The following is a 22,050-nucleotide window of genomic DNA, read 5'->3' on the forward strand; positions in this document are numbered from 1 at the left end:
CCCGGACCGGGGCACGAACCCGTGTCCCCTGCATCGGCAGGCAGACTCTCAACCACTGCGCCACCAGGGAAGCCCCCTCCTCACATTTTTAATTAAAAAAAATTTCAAACCTACAGGAAAAGCTGAAATAATATTACAATGTATATCCATTACCTAGATTCACTGATCGTTAACCACATTTCCTTTATTTCTTACATACTTTTTAAACTGAACTCTTTGGAATTAAGTGACAGACATCACAATACTTCATCCTTAAATTCTTTGGCATTAATCTCCTAAGAACAAGGGCGTTCTCCTCCAAAAAACGCAATACCATTATCACACTCCTAAATCTAATATTGATACAATCCTGTTATCTAGGATACAGTCTATATTCAAATTTCTTGTTTCTTCCAATAATGTCCTTCAAGCTGCCCACCCCCTGCCCCAATTTAGATCTAATCAAGGATCACACTAAATTTAGTTGTCATGTAAACTAAATATTTTGGTTAAAGACCGTTTCTAGAAAGGTGATAATATATTTAAAAGGATATTTGATATACAATAATCTAGTGTGGTAATGAAAAGTCCTCACCAGTCTGATACAGTGGTATGTATCTCATTATATTAATTCTCTATTTTACTACTAGGCTCTTCTGTGTGGCAGCTCGCAATGATGGATCAAGCAAGATCAGCATTCTCTAACTTGGTAAGATTTTCAGTAAGAAAGATTTCTCTGTCACCAGTTGGCAAGAATACGAAGTATACAAGGATGGCTTTCACCCAGTAAGCAGGAGATAATACCCAAAGCTGTCATCAGGTATTCATTTGTATTCGAAGTGGTGGTCTTGAGGCGTAACTGATCTCACAAAGGAAGGGTATATTCAGTCTTGAGTAGAGCTAATTATGGAAAATCTTGTAAGAAGTTTCAGGGCAGAGAGACAATCAAGTAGGTAAGATGAAGTAAAGAAAGCACTGGTCAAATTGTATACCAGTAGACATGCATAACAGAAACCCTGAATGAAAAGTCTGAATGAGATGAAGGCCAGTGTGTGATCCAGCCCTCATCTGCCGTTGACAGAACTGGGCACAGAGGAGAATGCTGATTTGAAGGGGGAACTTCTTTTTCCTTGAGAATGTATAGCAAGTCATAGTAATGGCCCAATAATATGTATAACACCTCACCAAACTTTCTTTAACTGTCCCTATTCCCTTTCTTCTCTCTGTCCTTTTTTCTTTTTTAAATCTCAGTTTGGTGGAGAACCATTGTCATATACCCGGTTTAGTCTGGCTCGGCAAGTAGATGGCGATAACAGTCATGTGGAGATGAAACTAGCTGTAGATGAAGAAGAAAATGTTGACAATAACATGAGGGGTAACCACACCAATGTCACAAAACCAAAAAGGTTAAATGGATATATCTGCTATGGGACTATTGCTGTAATCGTCTTTTTCTTGATTGGTAAGAATGGCCATTCAAAACTTAAATGTTCCTTGTCACCAACTCTAGGAATTCTGTCCATCCAGCTCAGCAAACATTTATTTCGTACCTTTTTATGTGCCATTGTGCAAGGCACTAGGAATACAATGATGGCTAAGACTCTGTACCTGCCTTTGAGGTTAACCTGGTGGGAGAAGAGAGACACATGAATCATTTCAGTGTAATGTGCAAATGTTATACTAGAAATATGCACAGGATATTTGTAGCATAGACCCTGGACCTGAGGATTCAAGGAAGGCTTCGGGGGAAGAAAAGGTACCTTTGCTTTGAAAAGGTAACTGTTTAAAGTAAAATTATTATATAATAGATTGGTTTAAAATAGACAAAATGGAGATGCATTACTTACTTTCAAATGGCTTACAATTTGATTAAAACCAGTATTTTCAAGGGTTAGCTGAAAATATTAACAATTCTTATAGGAATAGATTATAAATGAAATTCTATGAGTTCAGCTCTGAAACTTTTTATCCTTAGGATTTATGATTGGCTACTTGGGCTATTGTAAACGTGTAGAACCAAAAGCCGATTGTGAGAGACCGGCAGGAAGAGAGCCTTCGTGCACAGAGGAGACAGAAACTTTCGAAACAGAAGAGCAGCTCCCCGAAACACGTCGCATATTTTGGGCAGACCTCAAATCAATGTTGTCCAAGAGACTGGATGCCATAGACTTCACCAGTGCCATCAAGTAAGCTTGAGCTGCTTTACAAGTTCAACCTCAGTGCCTACACAAATATTGATTATTAGGTGCAGTGGAAAAAAACAAAGGTGATAGTCTGGAGGAAACGCTTTATACAATAGGCGAGACTTCCCATGTTCAGTTAGAGCGTAAAGAGTCAGTAAAGAACTCAAACTATGTTGTTAGGAAAAAATGTTAGAATTTCTGTGGGGACTCTCCTTTTTTTTAAGAAAATTCACAGGCTCTTGATCTTTTTGTCGTCTGGTTCTTTGTAGCCTGTTGCTTGCTGTCAGACTTTCTTCTGCTCCGATTTTCTGTCTCAACCCCTTGTAAGTCATGCTGAGCCCTGCTACTATCCATAAGGGCATCGGTAGCCTTTTTCATCCTCTAGTTCAGAACTAACTTGACTGCCCAGCTTTATATGTCTCTAGTTTCTTGATTTCTTCTGGTTCTCACTCAATCTATACCCTAAGAAGTGTCCATAAGTTTCCTGTCCTTAGATTTTTAAGGTCTTCTTTGGACACATATCTAACTCCGTATAAAGAACAAATCAACTTTTACCTTTTGTTAGCCCCCTATAATTTCAATGGTACAGTAATTCTTTTTGTCTTAAATTAGAAATCTTGGCATTTTTTACTTCATCTGGTGAATACTTCTGTGGATACTGTATATTAGGCATTATGGATAAAGTGAGGATAAGGTCTATCAAAAAAAAGATCATATAACTAATATGATGTGGATACTTACAAAGAGTCATGGGAAAGAAAGCGGAACGAAGAGGAGTTTTGCTTCCGGGGTATTCAGAATGCTTCAAAAGAGTGAAAGTTGAAGCTGTAAATCTTGAGTTCACCACTAGCAATACTATCTTTCATTTTGCTTACAGCAGATCTTCTGGAAGCTACTCATTTCCCCTAAAATTACCCTAAGCAGATACATCAGATAAAGAGGTTTTAACAAGTTTGAAGTCACAAATTCCCTAAAATATAGGCACACAGTTTTTTTCTTCTAAGCTTGTCTCTGTCTGGTTAATCCAGGATTTTGGGTCACAGTTAATTTATTTTTTTGACTTACGCTTTTAAAACGATTTGCTTGATACTTGAGTTCAATGTTTATTTTAGGTTAAACTTTAGTTCATTTAACAGTGACGTTTTTTCCTCCAGGATGCTGAATGGAAATTCTTATGTCCCTCGTGAGGCTGGATCTCAAAAAGATGAAAGCCTTGCTTTTTACATTGAAAATCAGTTCCGTGAACTTAAACTCAGCAAAGCCTGGCATGATGAACATTTTGTTAAGATTCAGGTCAAAGGCAGGTATGTTGAAAGATGGTAACCTTATTTTATAAGAAGTAGCTATTCTCAGGTGTGCTAATTATAGCGAAGACCTTCAAAAGAAATAATGCAAGTCAAACGCTAAATGTATTAAATCCATTTAATTTGTTTCTCAGGAATACCTTAGCTTCATTTTAACTTAATCTTTTTTTAGCAATGCTCACAACTCGGTGACCATAGTGAGTGAGAGCGGCAGCAGCAGTACGGTGTACCTGGTGGAGAATCCCGAGGGTTATGTGGCGTATAGTAAGGCTACGACAGTTACTGTGAGTAAGGCAAAACCGTGCGTGAGACATTTTTCCCTGTTGAATAGCTCAAAAACTCATTGTCTTTACTGTCCTTAGTATAAATTTACTTACAAAATGTAACTGACCTTGGGATATTTTTTGTTCTCAACCCTCCTAAGCCACAGTTAAAATAAAATCCCAAGTCCTCATCTTGGTTAGCAAGGCCCTCAGTAATTCTCCTGCTCCCCTCTTTGCTCACTCTGCTGTGGCCACTCTAACCTCCCTGCTGTTCCTCAAACCCTCAAACTCAAGCATGCTCCCACCTCACGGCCTTTATAGAAATCGCCTTTCCCTTTGCCTGGCCCACTCTTCCCTTAAATATTAGCATGGCTTCTTCCCTCACTTTGTGCACGTCTCTTCCCAGCATTACCTCCCTAGGGAAGTCTTCCTTGATTATCTGATCAAAAATGTCCTTCCTCTAATCACTTCTCCTTATCCTGCTTTATTTTTCTTCCTAGTACTTATAGCACCTGACTTTATTTACTTGTTTCCACACTAGAATGTAAACTACATGAAGGGCTAGGGGTTGGTTTCATGTTCTGCTATGTCCCAGAGTCTTGGACAGTGCCTGACACATGGTAGTATTTACTAAATGAATTCATGTATCAGGTACCCCCTTATGTGGGGACAGATATAAATAACTGTCTCAGCTAGAGTCTAATCTTAGTTTGGTTCTTTAATGCTTGATCTTTTAAAATTTAGGCAAATATGGCCAAACTACTATAGAAATTAAAAAACACCTAGATAGATCTATCTAGGTTTTTTAGGTTAAAAACCACATATTTATATGCTGGGGTCTATCTAAAAACTGCCTTCTGAGCCAAATGAAGTTTTAGGGTTGTTCTCTGCCTTCCTGCTTTACCTGTGCTGTATCACTTTCCCACAAGCCAGTGGTTTGGAGGCGGGTAGATTGTTCTGTTAAAGAACGTGGAGAGTTTTGGTTCACCTCTGAGCTTTCTATATTTAGATATTTGGTTGTTAATGTCAGTTTATAGCTGTATGTCTGAACTCTGATAGAGTTTAGGAGCATTATGATAACAGCTTATAAAAACATCTAAAAGTTGATCTATGCAAGTCATTTTATTATAAAACAATTTTCAGACAGATTTATTAACAGAACTTTTAGTTAATTCTTATGTCCTCAATTGTCTGGAGTTCAAGTGTGGGAACATTATGTAATTGGTACTGCCTTGGCTAGCCTACCATATTTATATTGATAGATGTCTCTTTGCTTAAGGATATCTTATTATCCTTTCTCTTCCCCCCAAATATCTGAAGCAATGTAAATTAATTGATGTAAATAATCAATGTTAATTAAAGGCATCATAAGATAATAAATGGCATGAATATAGGAGACCAGAAATCTTGACTTCACTCCTGTTAACCCTGACCAGTTTTGACTTTAGAACTCTCATATATTCTTTCCTGGCCTTGGCCTTCATTTTTTTCTCTCTTGGTTTTCTCTCTTGGGTTTGACCTGTAAAATATTTGGTGGCAGACTCTGTCGCTATTCTGATACCATAATGCTCATTGAATCTAATGTCTTTATTCTAGGGTAAACTGATCCATGCTAATTTTGGCACTAAAAAAGACTTTGAGGATTTAAATATGCCTGTGAATGGATCTTTAGTGATTGTTAGAGCAGGGAAAATTACTTTTGCTGAAAAGGTGAGTATGAGTTATTAAATACATTGGTACCATAACATTCTTCAGCTAAATGGTATTGTTAATTTTCTTACATTCTGAAAACCATCTGTCTTACACTCTCATACCTGATAATATAATTTATTAAAGTACTCTGCAAACCAAATAAGTTCCAGTTATCTAAAGTTATAGGATACTTCCAAAACTGGCATATCCACTTGGAGTATTTTGCAGTCGTTGTCTTTCAATAAAAATGCAATAATCAGAAATGCTTAAGTGAAAGAAGTTTAAATTGTGTCTATGTAACTGAGTTATATATAGAATATATTATATATATAAAATTCAGTTATAACTATGTTTTCTAAAAAGGAAAATTAAAAGTCACCTACACAGGGCTTAGAATGGAAAGACAGTGGCTGTTTTGGATGGGTTTTTATTATTTCTCTTATCTTCTGAACTCTCCTTAAGAGTTAGTTAAACTTTGTTGTGCAGCCACATTGAATTGTTTCTTTTTTACTTTTTAAATTGAGTTTAATCCACATACCATAAAATTCACTCTTTAAAGTGTATAGTTCAGTTTTTAGTATATTCACAGGTTGTGCAACAATCACCATGATCTAATTCCAGAATATTTTCATCGTCCCCTAAAAAAACCCTATACCCAGCAGCAGTCACTCCCCATTCCCCGCTCCTAGTCCCTGGCAATCACTAATCTACTCTCTGTTTCTATGGATTCGCCTCTTCTGGACATTTTATATGAAGGGACTCATACAATATTTTGCGTCTTTTGACTGGCTTCTTTTCACTTAGCATAATGTTTTCAAGGTTCATCCATGTTGTAGCATTAATCAGTACTTCATTTCTTTTTTTGGCTGAATAGAATTCTACTGTGCGGATATACCACATTTTGCTTGGCTACTTGTCAATTGATGGACATTCGGGCTGTGTCCACTTTCTGGCTTTATTAATAATGTTACAATAAACATTCATTTACGTGTTTCTATGTGAATAGATATTTCTAATTCTCTTGTGTATCTACCTAGGAGTGGGATTGCTGGGTCATATGGTAACTCTGTTTAGCTTTTTGAGTATATAATATTTTTGAAATGACAACATTTTAGAAATGGAGGAGAGGTTAGGTTAGTGGTTGCCAGGAGTTGAGGGTGGAAAGGAAGTGGGTGTGGATATCAAATGGCAATGGGAAGGATCTTTGTGGTATTAAAACTAATTGTTCAATATTTTGATTGTTTAGAACTTAATACACACAAACACAGAAATGAGTACAAGTAAAACTGGGGAAATCTGAATAATATTAGTGGATTGTATTGTATCAATGTTAATATTCAGGCTCTTACATTATAGTTTTGCAAAGTTTGACTAATGGGAGAAACTGGGCAAAGTTTACAATGGATCTCTATTACTTCTTAAAACTGCAAATGAATCTACAATTATCTCATTAAAAATTTCAGTTAAATTTTTTAAAAAAGTTAAATTTTAAGGCAAGTATTTTTTTCTAAACATATAAGCTATTTGAAACATTGGGAGTACTGGTGTAGTCTGCTGTAACCCTTTGTCTTTCAGTATAAGTTCAGTATGTATTCTTCTAATTTTGGTTGATTAGATCTTCATTTTCTGAGCTTTACCTGTTTTTCTTTAGGCTGCAAATGCTGAAAGTTTAAATGCAATCGGTGTCTTGATATACATGGACCAGACTAAATTTCCCATTGTTAATGCAGATCTTCCAGTTTTTGGACATGTGAGTTTTTATTTCTTGAGTAAATGAGTTACTGGGTTCTCCAAATTGTTGCTGGATTCCATCTACATTAATAGAAAGAGAACTGTGCCATCCTTAAATACTCTTTTTCCCTTGGAGAGTTTTAGCAGTAAGTGAGAAGATGAATTACATGACTTTGAGACCTAATTATTACTTATTGCTAAAAGTACTTTATCAGTCGTATCTTGAATTGAGAATTTGACATATGCCATATAAAAGTAAGAGTCACATATTATAGAACCACTCAGACTTTCAAACTTTAAGGTGCTAAACCAAACTCAGGTTATAGCCCCATACTGAATTTGAATCTTATAGGGATTTCTTGAATAAATGCCTGAGCTAATTATTCTTTTGTTTTACTAGGCTCATCTGGGAACAGGTGACCCTTACACACCTGGATTCCCTTCTTTCAATCACACTCAGTTTCCACCATCTCAGTCATCAGGATTGCCTAACATCCCTGTCCAAACAATTTCCAGAGCTGGTGCAGAAAAGCTATTTCAGTAAGTTCTCATTTGAAAACTGTAATGCAGGGTCAGGTTTTATGATTAGGGAGAAATAATAATAATTTGTTGATTTGATAAAATCTTAAAACAATTGGCTATAATTTTCCACATTTTGGACATTTTGAGGATGGTTAGCTGTTAACTTGGTGTAGATAAAAATGAAATTTTTCCTCCATAAAGTGATCTTAATAATAGACATTGGATTTATAAACTCAAGGAGTCCTTGTTCAATCCACCCAGTGAATTTCTTGTGTAATATTCCTGGCATAGCTTCTGCTTAAGTACTTCCTGTGGTAAAGCATTTTGTTACCTATGGCAACCCGTCCAATTATTGGAGATCTATAAGAATTTGTATTGAGCTGAAATCGTATTCCCTGGAACACTCATTAGTTCTGGATTTTCTTTTGAAGCAACAGAATGATTCAAGTTTCCTTGTCTATAGATTGAATATCCTCAGTTCTCATGACAGTTTCCAGATGCTTTATAGTCATGATTAGTCCTTCTGGATATCTCCCTAGTGTATTAGTACCCTCTTTAGAAATAGAACTCAGTCTGATTAGAGTACATGTCATTAATTTTTATCTTGATCTGGATATATTCCCCACCTGGTATTGGCATGGGATGTCAGTCTAGTTTCAAAACTCATGTGAGCATTTATTTGCTATGTGACATAGAACAAGTCACTCTTAACCCCATTGATCATGTTTCTTTGACTTAATCGGATAGCTATAAAGTATATTCTACTTAGCAGGGTTACTGGTATCAAATGAAGAGCCATCTACATGTAAGGACTTTCAAATATCCTATATGGCTATTAATAATGCTGTTTAAGAGGTTTTTGTAATGGATGATTCTTTTTGACTAAAATCAAACTGAGAATCAGTTAATTCTTCCTACCATCTACAAGTCTTTCCTAACCTATGAAGCCAGCCCCTTATCTTCTTGTGTAGTGGGGAGTAATGATGTTTTGACATATTTATGTAAGTAAGCCGTTTTAGAGTAGTCAGTGTTTGAATAACACAGGAGGAATCAGGTAGGGGAAGATATCTAACCGAACTACCAGCAGCATGAGAGTATTCTTTCTTAACTGAAATAAGAATGTATACTACCCTTGTTAGTGGAGAGTTAGGAAACAGGAGAATATATTAATGGACTTTTATGTATAAGAACTTCCTTCCGAGTCCATCTTGGAATCTATTTCAAATGTAAATTGTAGCTATGTCTCTGGCAGAAAGGCACACATCAGATGGGATAGGTAATACTTTTAGAAAACATTGGTTAAATTAGGAAGTAACTCATGATTTTCAAATGACCGCCTACAGATCAGAGTAAAAACACAAATGTTTGGCCACTAGTGAATAATTTTGTATGTTCTGTTTATATGTCCTCTTAACCTAGAACTTTACTGGACAGTAGGAAGGACTGACTTTGTAAACTGGGGGGAGGTTAACAATAACTCAGAACTCTGATCTCTGTTTTCTACTTCTAGACATATGGAAGGAGACTGTCCTCCTATTTGGGGATTAGACTCTTCATGTAAGCTGGTATCCTCACAGAACAAGAATGTGAAGCTCACTGTGAACAATGTGCTGAAAGAGATAAGAATTTTTAACATCTTTGGAGTTATTAAGGGCTTTGAAGAAGCAGGTAAAGATCCTTGGGGGGTTTTCGTTTGTTTTGTTTTCCTTACTCTTAAGGATGTGGCCAGAGGGAGGGAGTGCAGGAAGGCTGACTTGGCTTGGTTTCCTGAAATGCTAAATCTTATCTGTCCTAAAGGAACTGTTCAGGTGTCAGTTTTAGTGGGAGGTAATAAGGCCCTAGGAAATTAACTTGTCAAAAACTGACCATTATGACTAGAAAATCTCTTGTAAGTTATTAAATAGACCAGAGGTAAGCAAATTTCTTCTTAAGGGGGCAAATAATAAACATGTTGCAGGCCATACAGTCTCCACTGCAACTCTTCAACTCTGCCATTGTAGCATAAAAATAGCCATGGACAATATGGGCATGCAGGCTGTAGTCTGCCAATGTATCTGAATGCCATCAAATAATAATATTTGGTAAGGAAAGCCCTTGGACTTCAGTGCTTATTAGACAACTAGCACAAATAAGTAGTCAGTGAGTAACCTTATTGGTAATGTAGAAAAAAGAGTAGCAGTATGAATAAGGGAAAAGAGATCAGTATTGTCATGTGAATTTTTTAATCCCTAGAGTCCTAAGTCAGATCTGAAGGAAGGCTCTCTTACCCTTAATACGTATACTACATTGTTACCCTTCTACTAATGTGCTTACTCTAGACTTCAATATTAGAAAACAATTTAAAAGCTGATTGTATAATTTATCTTTTTTTTTTTTTTTTTTTTTTAATTAAGATCGCTATGTTATAGTAGGGGCCCAGAGGGATGCCTGGGGTCCTGGAGCTGCAAAGTCCAGTGTAGGAACAAGTCTCCTATTGAAACTTGCCCAGATACTTTCTGATATGGTCTTAAAAGGTAGAGTACAAATTTTGAGAACTTGAACATCTATGTACTGTATTTCTAAATGTTATAATATGCTTTGCTCACTTTTGCCTACACTCTTATGGTTCACTTGTGTTAGACCCTGAATTCTTAAGTACAAAGCAGGTTGCCTTTTGTTGTATCTGCCTTTGACTTGGAAACAGCTTTCTGTGCAGTGCCTTCATTGTACTGGGAATCATGAGTTTCTTTGAGATGCTGGAAAGCATTATATTGGGCCCTAAATTCTTAGTTTGACATATCCAGAATGATACGGCAAATCTAACATGGTCCCTAAGGAATCTATTTGAAAGCAAGCAGTGTCATACCTTTGCACTAATGTTCTATAGTTTTGTTATAAAATGATAATATATAACTTAAATATTTATAAATACAACATAGAATATGTATTTATATATTTGATTTATAAATATATAATATTATATAGTATATAATTTGTTTATGTAAGAAAGGCTTCCTTTCAAGCCTTTCTCCCATAGTACTTGCCACTCTTTTGTACCCACCCACATGCAGACCCCCACCACATTCATGAATCTTTGCGTCATAGGGTAAGTTGCAGTGCTTAACTTGAATACAAAAGTACATTAATGCAGAAAAGTATATACCCAGGAGAGGGGGAGGGATGGAGGGTAGTGGCACATAAAACCCCCAAAGGAGCTGTCATTAATGTAATTTTTCTGAAAACTCACTCTTTTCCTAAACTTGAATTTGTGAGTTTTAATTTTATTTCAAACAGTTGTTTTTAAAGTAATCTAGTGTTTTAAGTGACTTACCTCTAGGCAAATTGTTTTCAAAGAAGATACTTTGGCTGTGATTTCAAATATCTCTTGGTCTGGAAGTTATAAGGGACTCAAAGAATGGAGGGTAAAAGAGTGAGGTCTAGGAAGCTGGTCCCTACTATGTACTTAAGATCTTATTTTCAAATGATCTCCTATCCTGTTCTTTGCTATATTACTTTAAAATTTTATTTCTATTTCTTTTTTTGGTTCTTTCACCTGGGGCCTCAAAAGGAAAAGAAATATTTCTGAATCTGCAGGCTTGAATTAGAAGTTTCTGATTTCATCTTAAGTCAGTTACCTACCTATAACCTTTACCAAGACAAAACTAACTTTCTGTTGTCTTTTAGGTCAGTTTAAACCCAGCAGGAGCATTGTCTTTGCCAGCTGGAGTGGTGGAGACTTTGGAGCTATTGGTGCCACTGAATGGCTAGAGGTATTATCTATATATCATCCATACCCAGAATGGGCACTCGAACTTGTATTGGCTTAAGCTGTCTTCCAGAAACCATGCTCTTTTAAATGTGATTATATCACTTTTACCTTTGTATATTTAGTTTCAATAGAATCCAAACTTAAACAGAAATCCCTAATAATAGCTACTGTCTGTGATAATTAAGTTAATACATATTAGTACATTTGTATTTTTCCTTCTCTTCTAGGGATACCTTGCCTCCTTGCATTTAAAGGCTTTCACTTACATTAACCTGGATAAAGCTGTTCTTGGTAAGTATCCTTTCATTAGCTGTTTATAAATTTATAAACTACTTACAGAATAGTAGAAGAAAGCTTTCTAAAGCAGCACTTGTTATTTTTTACAATTTACATTGGATATAACCAGATCAAAAGATTAACTTAGTTTCCTTTTTTTTTTTTTTTTTTGCGGTACGCGGGCCTCTTACTGTTGTGGCCTCTCCCGTTTCGGAGCACAGGCTCCGGACACGCAGGCTCAGCGGCCATGGCTCACGGGCCCAGCCGCTCCGCGGTATGTGGGATCTTCCTGGACTGGGGCACGAACCCGTGTCCCCTGCATCGACAGGCGGACTCAACCACTGTGCCACCTGGGAAGCCCTAGCTTCCTTTTAAATAGTGGATTAAGTTATAGAATGGGTACAGACTGCCTTGTCTAGAGCAATGGTCTTAATGTGGTCCCAGATAAGCAGCATCAGGATCACCTGGGAGCTGTTAGAAATGCAAAATTTCAGGCCCTACTCCAGACCTTTTGAATCAGAATCTGGAGCATAGTGTCCAGCAAACTGTGTTCTAACAAGTGCTTTAGGTGATTCAGTTGCACTAAAGTTTGAGAACCACTAGTTCTCTACTTTGGACCAGAAGGAACTAAACCATATCAATAGAATGGTATTATTTCTAGAGACTAATTCACAACTTGCTAGATTGTGGCATCATGGATAGAAATACAAGGTAATCAGACTTCTGAAAGAGTTCGGTGTTATTTAACGTACAGATGTAGCTAGTGGATGAACTGGAGAGTAATGAAATGTCTACTTTGGGAATAAAAAGGCGTTATAATTAAACTGAAATTTATTAGGTTAGTCATTATTGCCATTTTACCTTTGCAGCAGAATGTACTGAATATAGCAAGCTTACTGTAGCTAATAGATGCCTACCCTAACATGGGTGAACCAAAAAGATACCAGAAAAACAAGTCATTAACATTAAATATGCAAACTCAAGGAGTAAGAGCTTCAGTTGAGTGAAATTAGGGTTATCAGTCACGAAAGAGCTTGACCCAACCATTTTTTTTAATCTACTTCATTAAGAGGATAGTTGTTGTATATGCCACTGATCTAGGTTATTGTCTTCCTGTTTGCCAAGTAGTTTTATAGAAGTAGCACTGTGCAAATTGCTTGACTAAAGAAAGAGCAATGTTAAAATAATCTCTTTGCAGGTACCAGCAAGTTCAAAGTTTCTTCCAGCCCACTGTTGTATTCGCTTATTGAGAAGATGATGCAAGATGTGAGTGTATACCTACTTATGAAAGTGTAATATAAATTAGACAAAAAATTAAGTTGAAAAACATTGATATTTAAACTGTAGGTGCCCACAGAGGTTATCTATAGAGTCAGAATGTTAAGGAAGGTTTAAATGAACTTGAACCATACCTGAGACTTAAATAAGAAGGCCAGATGAGATAGTCATTGAATAAAAACAGACATGTGAATGAGTGAGGAACAAAGTTTCCCTGATGGGATTAGAGACAATATATTGGAGTGACTGAAGTTGGAGAGAAATAAGGGTCAGGGAACTTGACCTTGATCCCATGGGAAACTAGGGATTGCTATAGGGTCTCCAACAGGGCAGTAATGTGCTTGCAGGTTAGGCTGGCAGTAGTATAAAATGTGCTGGAAGGAAGAAACCAGAAAGAAGAGAGGCAGATCATAAAGACTAGAGAGGGCTTTTAAAACTGTGGGGAAGTCACCTTTAAAATGTTAAGAAGGAAAACTTTTTTTTTCTCACCATAACTAGAGGAACTAACAGCACGAGCCTAGTAGAAGTAACTTCAGAAATTTGGGATTGTTTTAACTGTCTTAAATTTTTTTCAAGAAGATATAATAAAAAATTTAATATTTTTAATAAATGTTTATAGAGAAAAATGTTAGTGACTAGCAGGAATGAATAAGTCCAGAAAGGTTCACTGTAATGATAAAATAATGTCTTATTTTACAGGTGAAACATCCAGTTACTGGGCTCTCTCTATATCGGGATAGCAACTGGATCAACAAAGTGTAAGTTGAGATAAGTGAATGAATAGCTAATAGAAAAGCAGAGTCACTCAGTAAGTAGCACCTACTGTGTTAGGTAGAGGTTTAAACATAACCTTGCAGTGAGTTAAAATTTACTTGGGGGTGGGGTAGGGTTGCATGTAGCACAGTCTTTTTCTTTAGATAACTTTCTAAAAACACATTCCTGCTTTTCTTGCAGCGAGAAACTTTCTTTTGATAATGCTGCTTTCCCTTTCCTTGCATATTCTGGAATCCCAGCAGTCTCTTTCTGTTTTTGTGAGGTAAGTCTGAAGAACGCTACGGCATTATATCTTAGATCTTCTTTCGTCAGTTTTGAGGCCAAGTTTCCTAGAGTGCTTAGTATGTTTTGAGAAGTTAGATACGTGCAGTTATTGTAATGTCCCTTATTATCAGTCTTAAGACAGAATTTTAATCTCAGCTTAGTTAGCATTTGAGTTTATTTGCTAAACTTCTTCAGTTATGCATGATGAGCTTTTTTGTTTTTGTTTTGCGGTGCGGGCCTCTCACTGTTGTGGCCTCTGCCATTGCGGAGCACAGGCTCCGGACGCGCAGGTTCAGGGGCCATGGCTCACGGGCCTAGCCTCTCCACGGCACGTGGGATCTTCCCGGCACGAACCCGTGTCCCCTGCATCGGCAGGCAGGCTCTCAACCACTGCGTCACCAGGGAAGCCCCATGATGAGTTTTAATAATAAGGCCATCTACTGAACAGTGCAGTATAGAATATTTCCTTCAAACAAAGTTCTACAGGATAATACTGTTCTTGATGCCTGTTGAAATATGGTTGTAGATGTTCATCCTGAAATGTTAGTCTCTTAAGCAGGGATTATAGATAAAGGCAGAAAAACCAAACAGAGGTAAGATTTTTAAGAGACAGAACTTTGAACTGACCAAGTTGGAAAACAAAATTGACTTGGTACAAGAGCCAGTTAGAAGGCACTAAAAACCAGGCAGAGTAAAAAGCATGATGAAGGCTTCTGTGCTGAAGGCTAGAGTTGGAAGACCAGCTCCGTAGCAGGCTCTTCGGAGGTGTGAAGAGATCCCAGAGTTAGTCTAAGGGGTCAGGGTGGAAGCTGTTGACTTCGGCATTAAATTGATGATGCTGTAGAGGCCAGGTCCTTAATAGACTTCTTACCACTGGGTGTTTTAGCCTGGAACTAGGACGGAAAGGTGTGAAGTGACGGAGTGATGAAAGATCTGGATTTGGAGATTAACATAGCTGGAATTCCCCTGACTTTCTGCTAGAGCAACAGTATGAATGGTATTGAAATATCTGGTCATTATGTCTATTTAGTACTTTAGGAAGAACTGTCAGGTCCTAGGGTTGAGGAAACTTATGGATGATTTCTGTTGACCTTCAGAAGTCATGTTTTTTTTTAAAAACTTCTTAATGATTCCTAGCAGTGCTGGTTCAGAGGTATAGGTAATACAGATATATACAGTCTGAAAGTAAAGAATCGAGGTCAAACCAAAGGTTTGGCAATGAGATTATCACCGGGGACAGTGGTAGGGAATAGAGTTGAAGAAATAGCTACTAGGGGCTTCCCTGGTGGCGCAGTGGTTGAGAGTCCGCCTGCAGGGGACATGAGAGTCCGGTGCAGGGGACATGGGTTCGTGCCCCAGTCCGGGAAGATTCCACATGCCGCGGAGCGGCTGGGCCCGTGACCCATGGCCGCTGAGCCTGCACGTCCGGAGCCTGTGCTCCTCAACGGGAGAGGCCACAACAGTGAGAGGCCTGCGTACCGCAAAAAAAAAAAAAGAGCTACTAAAGTTGTCCAGTGAAAGTGGAGAGGAGTTCTTGTGAGCATCCAATGGTCTTGTTAGAAAGGTAACATGTATGAATGGATGAATGCTGCATGAAGAAGGAGGTAAATTTTTGTCTAAAAGTAACACTTTATATTGAAAGTACATTTCACGTGTGCTCTCCTCTTTCCTCATTAATATGGGCCAAACTTCCCAGAGAGAAGGGAATAAGGATATAGCCTCAAGGAATTTGGCTAGAAATCTGTTTAGGGTCTGTGATGTGATTGAACAGGGATTCTGTGGAACCTAGAAGAAACTAATCATTCCAGGAGTAGGCTAGGTTCAGAAGAACTAGGAAAAGCCGTATCTTCTTAAAGTAGTGGATATGAGACAAAGTTGGAGTAGGAATATATTAGAAGCAAAGGAAGAATTACAGTTACTATTACTTTGATGGGGAAACTAGAACGTGAGGTTCCTAGTCTTACAACCCACCTGAGTACATTAACCTACCTTTGTCTTCCAGGACACAGATTACCCTTATTTGGGTACTCCCATGGATACCTATGAGGTACTGAATCAGAATGTTCCTCAGTTGAACAAAATGGCACGTGCAGCAGCAGAAGTAGCCGGTCTGCTTGTGATTAAACTTACCCATGATGTTGAATTGAACCTGAACTATGAGATGTATAATGACAAAATACTTTGGTTTGTGAGAGAAATGAACCAGTTCAGAGCAGACATAAAGGTGAGCACTAACTAAAATCAGGTTCTTACTGCCGAAGTATCAAGCAGTTTGAAGAATAATGTTTAGCTGTTTTAAAGTGAACTGAAGTATAATTTTGCTTAGGATCCATAACTCATTTGAAAGGGAAGTTGGGAGGATGAAGGTTATAGATATAGGATAGACCACAGCAAGTCTTTCAGAATCTAAAATGGTGTTAAGCTTTCTCTCATTCATGTATTCCAAGCAACCCATAAAGAATTTGAGCCTAGAGAATATAAAGATCTCAACTATGACTCTGAACCTATGAGTTTGGGCCACATGTGCCTTGCAGAGATGACATGGATGGAGAGAGAACATAGCCAGTGGTTCAAGTGTTATTTAGTGTTGATCCTTTGTGTCTAATATTCAAACATTTGATAAAACCAAATTAATTAATAAGTGGCTTTTATGGTACTAGAAGTCAATTTAACAGATCCCTTAAATGAAGTAAATCATTGATAACCGAATCCTAATTATTAGGATTGGCTTACTTGAAACTAATTGTAACTGATCAGAAACTGGGACTTACCAGATGGAAATAACTAGATTTTGAAGTTCACTGAACCAAAATGTTTGAAGTTTGCCACCAAAGGGAAATTGAACCGGAAAGAATATACTACACAGGATTATATACTTTTACTAAGTACATTATGTTACATTTCTTGATGAGGATGGTTTTCTTATGAGACTAAGAATGGATAACTGTACTATCTGCTGAGCTGAAATATGAGTGTGTTACGAGTTTATAAAGCTTGGAACCTCCTGTACAAGATGGTTAAGTCTAGCTTTTGCTGGCTTGAGCTTGTCTGTGAGTCTCACCCCCTTCTATCAGAATCATTTCAGTTAGTACACCTAAATTTAGAAAGGTATATAGAATAACATCCTTAGAAATATAACGTCTAATAAATAGTGAGTTTAATGTCTTTCTGCTTCAGGAGATGGGTCTGAATCTACAGTGGTTGTATTCTGCTCGTGGAGACTTCTTCCGTGCTACGTCTAGACTAACAACAGATTATAAGAATGCTGAGAGGACAAACAGATTTGTCATGAGGGAGATCAATGACCGTATCATGAAAGTACGTAAACCCTTAGAAAAGGAGGAATTCAAGTATGTGCATTTTTAATTGGTAAATCTTGTGTTTCTAAAAAGTAGAGTAATAATTCCAGGAGCCTAAAATCCTTTGCTGCTTTAGAATTCAGCACAAATTTTAACTTTTACTTATTAGCAAGGTATAAAGCCAACATATCTAAACTGGAAATACAAAAGACATTTGACGTCATATTAACTTTTTTAGGCTTTAAAAACATTTTAAAGAAGGGATCATTAATGGTTTTTAGCTGTCATTTTCTCTGTATTTCTGTTTAATTTAGCCCTTAGCTGCTTTTAGCCTAGTCTGCTTGTAAGAAGCAGAAGACTGCATTACAGTGGAAACTTGTAAACCTTCCCTATATAGGCTCTGACCAAAAAAAAAAAAAAAAAAAAATACCCAATGCAGTTAGAGTTTACAAAGGAATTGACAAGTTGCTTTACAATTTTAACATTAGAAGATTAGTAGCCTGTTCTCAACATTCTTAAGTTCAGGGAAATTTTAACATTTGAAGTGAGAGAATGACAGTTGTTTTACTCTATCAGGTCCTTCCCTCACAACAAAAGTCACAGCACTGTGTAAGCTCCCTTGTATGTTTTGTTTTCGTAGGTGGAATATCACTTCCTGTCACCCTACGTATCTCCAAGAGAGTCTCCTTTCCGACATATCTTCTGGGGCTCTGGCTCTCACACTCTGTCAGCTTTACTAGAGCACTTAAAGCTGCGGCAGAAAAATAACGGTGCTTTTAATGAAACACTGTTGAAAAACCAGTTGGCTCTAGCAACTTGGACTATTCAGGGAGCTGCAAATGCCCTCTCTGGTGACATCTGGGACATTGACAATGAATTTTAAATGTGATACCTATAACTTATATAAGAACATCAGGGTAGTGTGGTTCCTAGACTTGTGTTGGTTGTGCTAAATTTTCAGTAGGGCTACAAAACCTAATATTGTTAAAATTCTACCCAATCTTGGTACTAATAGATGTCTTTAGGCAGCAGCTTTTAATACAGGGTAGGTACCTGCACTTCAAGTTAAAGTGACTAACCACTTAAAAAAATGTTCACGATAGAATATTTTCTCTGATTATCTCTAGGGTTTTAAGTGCTTTGTAATGGTAACTGCCTCTTTCCTGTTACAGTTATGAAAAAGTCAGAACCATTTATGTGAACTATTCCTCTAAATCCTAAGTACGTGAACTGGTATCTTTTGAATTGGAGGAGGAAGGTGATATCTGCTGAAGGTGGAAAGTGGTAGCTTAATGTGATTCTCCACCTTCACTGGATGCTATATAGGAGATCCCAGGCTGTAAGGCTTTACTCTCCACATGAGATCTCTGCCTTCTTTAAGGATTTAGCTCGTTTCCACATCTGAAAGTGAAACAGTTCACTTTCAGAAGAGATGGGACTTGTTTTCTTGCCAGTGAGGTCTGAAATAGAGGTCCTTCCGCTGCATAAAAGGAGGCTCAACTCTTTATCACAGGAGTAAGGCCTTAATGTGTTAACCTCAAGATTATGTATGAAAAGAGGAGACCAGAAGCCAAAGACCTAGTATATTTTCTCTTCCTCTGTCCCTTGTCCCATAAACCTTTGTTAGTTTTTTTGTTTTCGTTTTTTCCGACGTATTTTGAAAGAGAACCAAGTTTTAGGTGTTTAATTTCAAACTCAGTTCGTCAGACTTTAAAGAACACACTGCCAAATTTTGGCCAAAGTGTTAATTTTTTGGAAAAGCTTCCTGTCATTTTGGCACTGAGATATTTATTGTTTATTTATCAGTGACAGAGTTCACTATAAATGGTGTTTTTTTTATAGAAGATAATTATCGGAAGCAGTGCCTTCCATAATTATGACAGTTATACTGTCGTTTTTTTTTTAAATAATAGCAGCATCTGCTAATAAAACCCAACAGATACTGGAAGTTTTGCATTTGTGGTCGACACTTACGGGTGTTAGAAAACAACCGCAAGCCAAATAAAATTATAAAGCTAAGTCTTGGAGAAGAATTAAATTTAATTAGTGGTTGCTAATCAAGTTAAATTTCTATGTAGCTAATCAGATAAAAACAGCAGTTCCCCTGAATGCAGTGAATTGTGACCAAGTTATAAATTAATGTCACTTAAAAGCTGTGATCGTACTCATACATGCAAAATTTTACAGCTCAATTTATCCAAGGTGTAACTTTAATTCGAATTTTGCAAAATTTCCAGTACCTTTGTCACAAACCTAACTCACATTATCGGGAGCAGTGTCTTCCATAATGTATAAAGAACAAGGTAGTTTTTGCCTACCACAGTGTCTATATCGGAGACAGTGATCTCCATATGTTACACTAAGGGTGTACGTAATTATCGGGAACAGTGTTTCCCATAATTTTCTTCATGCAATGACGTCTTCAAAGCTTGAAGATCGTTAGTATCTAACATGTATTCCCAGCTCCCTATAATTCTCTTTTAGTTTTAGTTGCAGAAACATGGAGGTCATTAAGCATTTGGTGGATAACTTCAACCACTGTAAAATAAAATTACTTCCTTCAAGAGTCTTTGTTTTTAAACCTAACGTTGTGTTTTGTTATATTTGTGGTTTCCCCAGGTCTTCTGTTTAGCGGGATAGTGGCATACATTTATAATGTTTGCTGTTGTCAAATGAATTTAACTTTATCCCCTTATTTGCATGTTATCTCCTATAAACTTAGTTCATACAAGTTTGAATCCAGAATTGACCTTCTAGCTTAAAGCAGGGGAAACTTATATAGGAGTTTGGGGGGGAGGGAGGAGTGGAGGGTGTGGGGAGATGAAGCTTGCAGAAAGGTATTTGATCATGTCTCCCCAACCATTAGGATTTGGTGGTTATAAGTTAAACATAGATTTGAACAAATAAGTTTGAGGCTACATCAGTTAGGACTTTCTTTTCTACTCAGCCATCATTATAAACCTGATAATCAGCTGTTTGTTCTAAGGCAGTTCAATACTGTCGCCTAAGAAAAACTCCATAGGGTCTCTTCAGGTTCTTAAACTTAGTGTCCTTTATGTAAGTTAAAATAGATGTAGATTAATACGGTCTCACTGATTTGACCATTCACAGTCTATTTTAGTCTTTACGGTGTTTTATCTTGAACTGATATTTAGTGGTAAGTGAAAAGGTCATAGCTGGGATTCCTGGTTTGAGTATCATTCTTTATCGTATTTTAATGAAAGTTCAGTGGCTTCAAGGCATATTATGAACAATGGGCATATATTTTACAACAGTAAATCTCTTCAGAAAACTTTTCTGTAGTTAGGACTAAGTTATTTACAATCAAACAAGTCAGTAGTGGTAAGGGGCTTAATATTCCTGAATGAAATATGTATCTGACTAGTGACAACCAACTGGTCTTCAGATTTTTTTTGTTTTAGATGTCATGTGCATTTTGAAGGTAAAGCATATAATGAATGAGCTTTGTCATGATTCACTATTCTAGAACTTGCATGACCTTTATTGTGTTTCCTTTTGAATGTTCTTGAAATTTTAGTTGGCTAAACATGGTTTATTAGACTTGTCAACTTACTGCTCAGCTGTGTCTTCGTAAACAAGTGATATGCCCTTATAATTGTATACAATCTGGTATGTGCAACAATGTGGAGATTCCTTATCTGATTTAATAAAATGCTTGAACACTGTTGTCATTTTTAATAGACTTTTTAGATCAGTTTTAGGTTCCCAGGAAAACTGAGCAGAAAGTACAGAGAGGTCCCATATACTCCCTGCCTGCACACTGCTCCCACCCCAGTTTCCCCCACTATTGACATCCTGAGAGCCCCACCCCCAAGAAGTACCTTTGTCACAATCAATGAACCTCACTTGACACATCATTATCGTCCATAGTTGACATTACGATTCACTCTTGGTGGTGTACATCCTATGGGTTTGGACAAATGTATAATGACATTTTTACTATTATGGTATGACACAGAATAATTTTACTGCCCTGAAAATCCTCTGTGCTCTGCCTCTTCATCTTCCCTTCCCAGGAACCCCTGGCAACCCTTGATATTTTTACTGTCTCCATAGTTTTGCCTTTTCCAGAATGTCATATAGTTAGAATCATATAATTCATTCAATCTAGCTTATTCAGATTGGCTTTTTTCACTTAGTAATATGCATTTAAGATTCCTCTGTGTCTTTTCATGGCTTGATAGGTCATTTCTTTTTAGTGCTGGATAATATTCCATTGTCTGGATGTAACAGTTTATTTCTCCATTCACCTACCAAAGAACATCTTTGTTGCTTCCAAATTTTGGCAATTACGAGTAAAGCTACCATAAACGTGTACAGGTTTTTTGTGGACATAAGTTTTAGTTCATTTGGGTAAATACCAAGGAGTGCAATTGCTGGATTATATGGGAAGAGTATCTTTAGTTTTGTAAGAAACTTCCAAACTGTCTTCCAAGGTAACTATACCATTTCGCATTCCCACTAGCAGTGAATGAGAGTTCCTGTTGTTCCATGTCCTTGTCAGCATTTGGTGGAGTCGGTATTTTGGATTTTGGCCATTCTAGTAGGTGTGTAGTGGTATCTCATTTTAATTTGTATTTCCCTAATGACAAGATGTTTTATATTCTTATTTACCAAGTGTATATCTTTGGTGAAGTGTCTGTTCAGATCTTTTGCTCCTATTTTAAGCAGGTTGTTTGTTTTCTTATTGTTGAGTTTTAAGAATTTCTTTGTATA

General features: G+C 37.1%; 1 protein-coding gene and 1 long non-coding RNA gene across 11 annotated transcripts in view; one reads left to right on the forward strand and one right to left on the reverse strand.

Annotated features, from left to right (window-relative positions):
- Positions 1 to 21,001, forward strand: part of TFRC (transferrin receptor) — a 116,973-nt gene extending 95,972 nt beyond the window's left edge. For all 3 annotated transcript variants that reach the window (XM_067738591.1, XM_067738589.1, XM_067738590.1), the window contains exons 2-19: positions 630 to 688; positions 1,231 to 1,441; positions 1,955 to 2,165; positions 3,317 to 3,466; positions 3,639 to 3,750; positions 5,326 to 5,439; positions 7,073 to 7,171; positions 7,553 to 7,692; positions 9,185 to 9,342; positions 10,068 to 10,187; positions 11,338 to 11,423; positions 11,650 to 11,713; positions 12,897 to 12,964; positions 13,676 to 13,734; positions 13,931 to 14,012; positions 16,017 to 16,238; positions 17,192 to 17,332; positions 17,954 to 21,001. In XM_067738591.1, coding sequence (XP_067594692.1) covers positions 653 to 688; positions 1,231 to 1,441; positions 1,955 to 2,165; positions 3,317 to 3,466; positions 3,639 to 3,750; positions 5,326 to 5,439; positions 7,073 to 7,171; positions 7,553 to 7,692; positions 9,185 to 9,342; positions 10,068 to 10,187; positions 11,338 to 11,423; positions 11,650 to 11,713; positions 12,897 to 12,964; positions 13,676 to 13,734; positions 13,931 to 14,012; positions 16,017 to 16,238; positions 17,192 to 17,332; positions 17,954 to 18,196 — 2,316 coding nt within the window. In that variant the 5' untranslated portion in view covers positions 630 to 652 and the 3' untranslated portion in view covers positions 18,197 to 21,001. The remainder of the gene's footprint in view (positions 1 to 629; positions 689 to 1,230; positions 1,442 to 1,954; positions 2,166 to 3,316; positions 3,467 to 3,638; positions 3,751 to 5,325; positions 5,440 to 7,072; positions 7,172 to 7,552; positions 7,693 to 9,184; positions 9,343 to 10,067; positions 10,188 to 11,337; positions 11,424 to 11,649; positions 11,714 to 12,896; positions 12,965 to 13,675; positions 13,735 to 13,930; positions 14,013 to 16,016; positions 16,239 to 17,191; positions 17,333 to 17,953) is intronic.
- The window catches only part of LOC137225094 (uncharacterized), a 44,668-nt gene continuing 22,781 nt past the window's right edge, over positions 164 to 22,050 (reverse strand). For 3 of the 8 annotated variants that reach the window (XR_010943684.1, XR_010943683.1, XR_010943682.1), the window contains 3 exons: positions 21,156 to 21,238; positions 2,904 to 3,078; positions 164 to 1,604 (listed from right to left, as the gene is read on the reverse strand). This is a non-coding gene — a long non-coding RNA (uncharacterized lncRNA). Of the gene's footprint in view, positions 1,605 to 1,953; positions 2,203 to 2,903; positions 3,079 to 21,155; positions 21,239 to 22,050 lie in introns of those variants that run through there. The other 5 variants (XR_010943687.1, XR_010943686.1, XR_010943689.1 and 2 more) reach the window with 5 other exon arrangements.

Source organism: Pseudorca crassidens, chromosome 5 (assembly GCF_039906515.1).
Source record: "Pseudorca crassidens isolate mPseCra1 chromosome 5, mPseCra1.hap1, whole genome shotgun sequence".
NCBI classification, from domain to species: Eukaryota; Metazoa; Chordata; class Mammalia; order Artiodactyla; family Delphinidae; genus Pseudorca; species Pseudorca crassidens.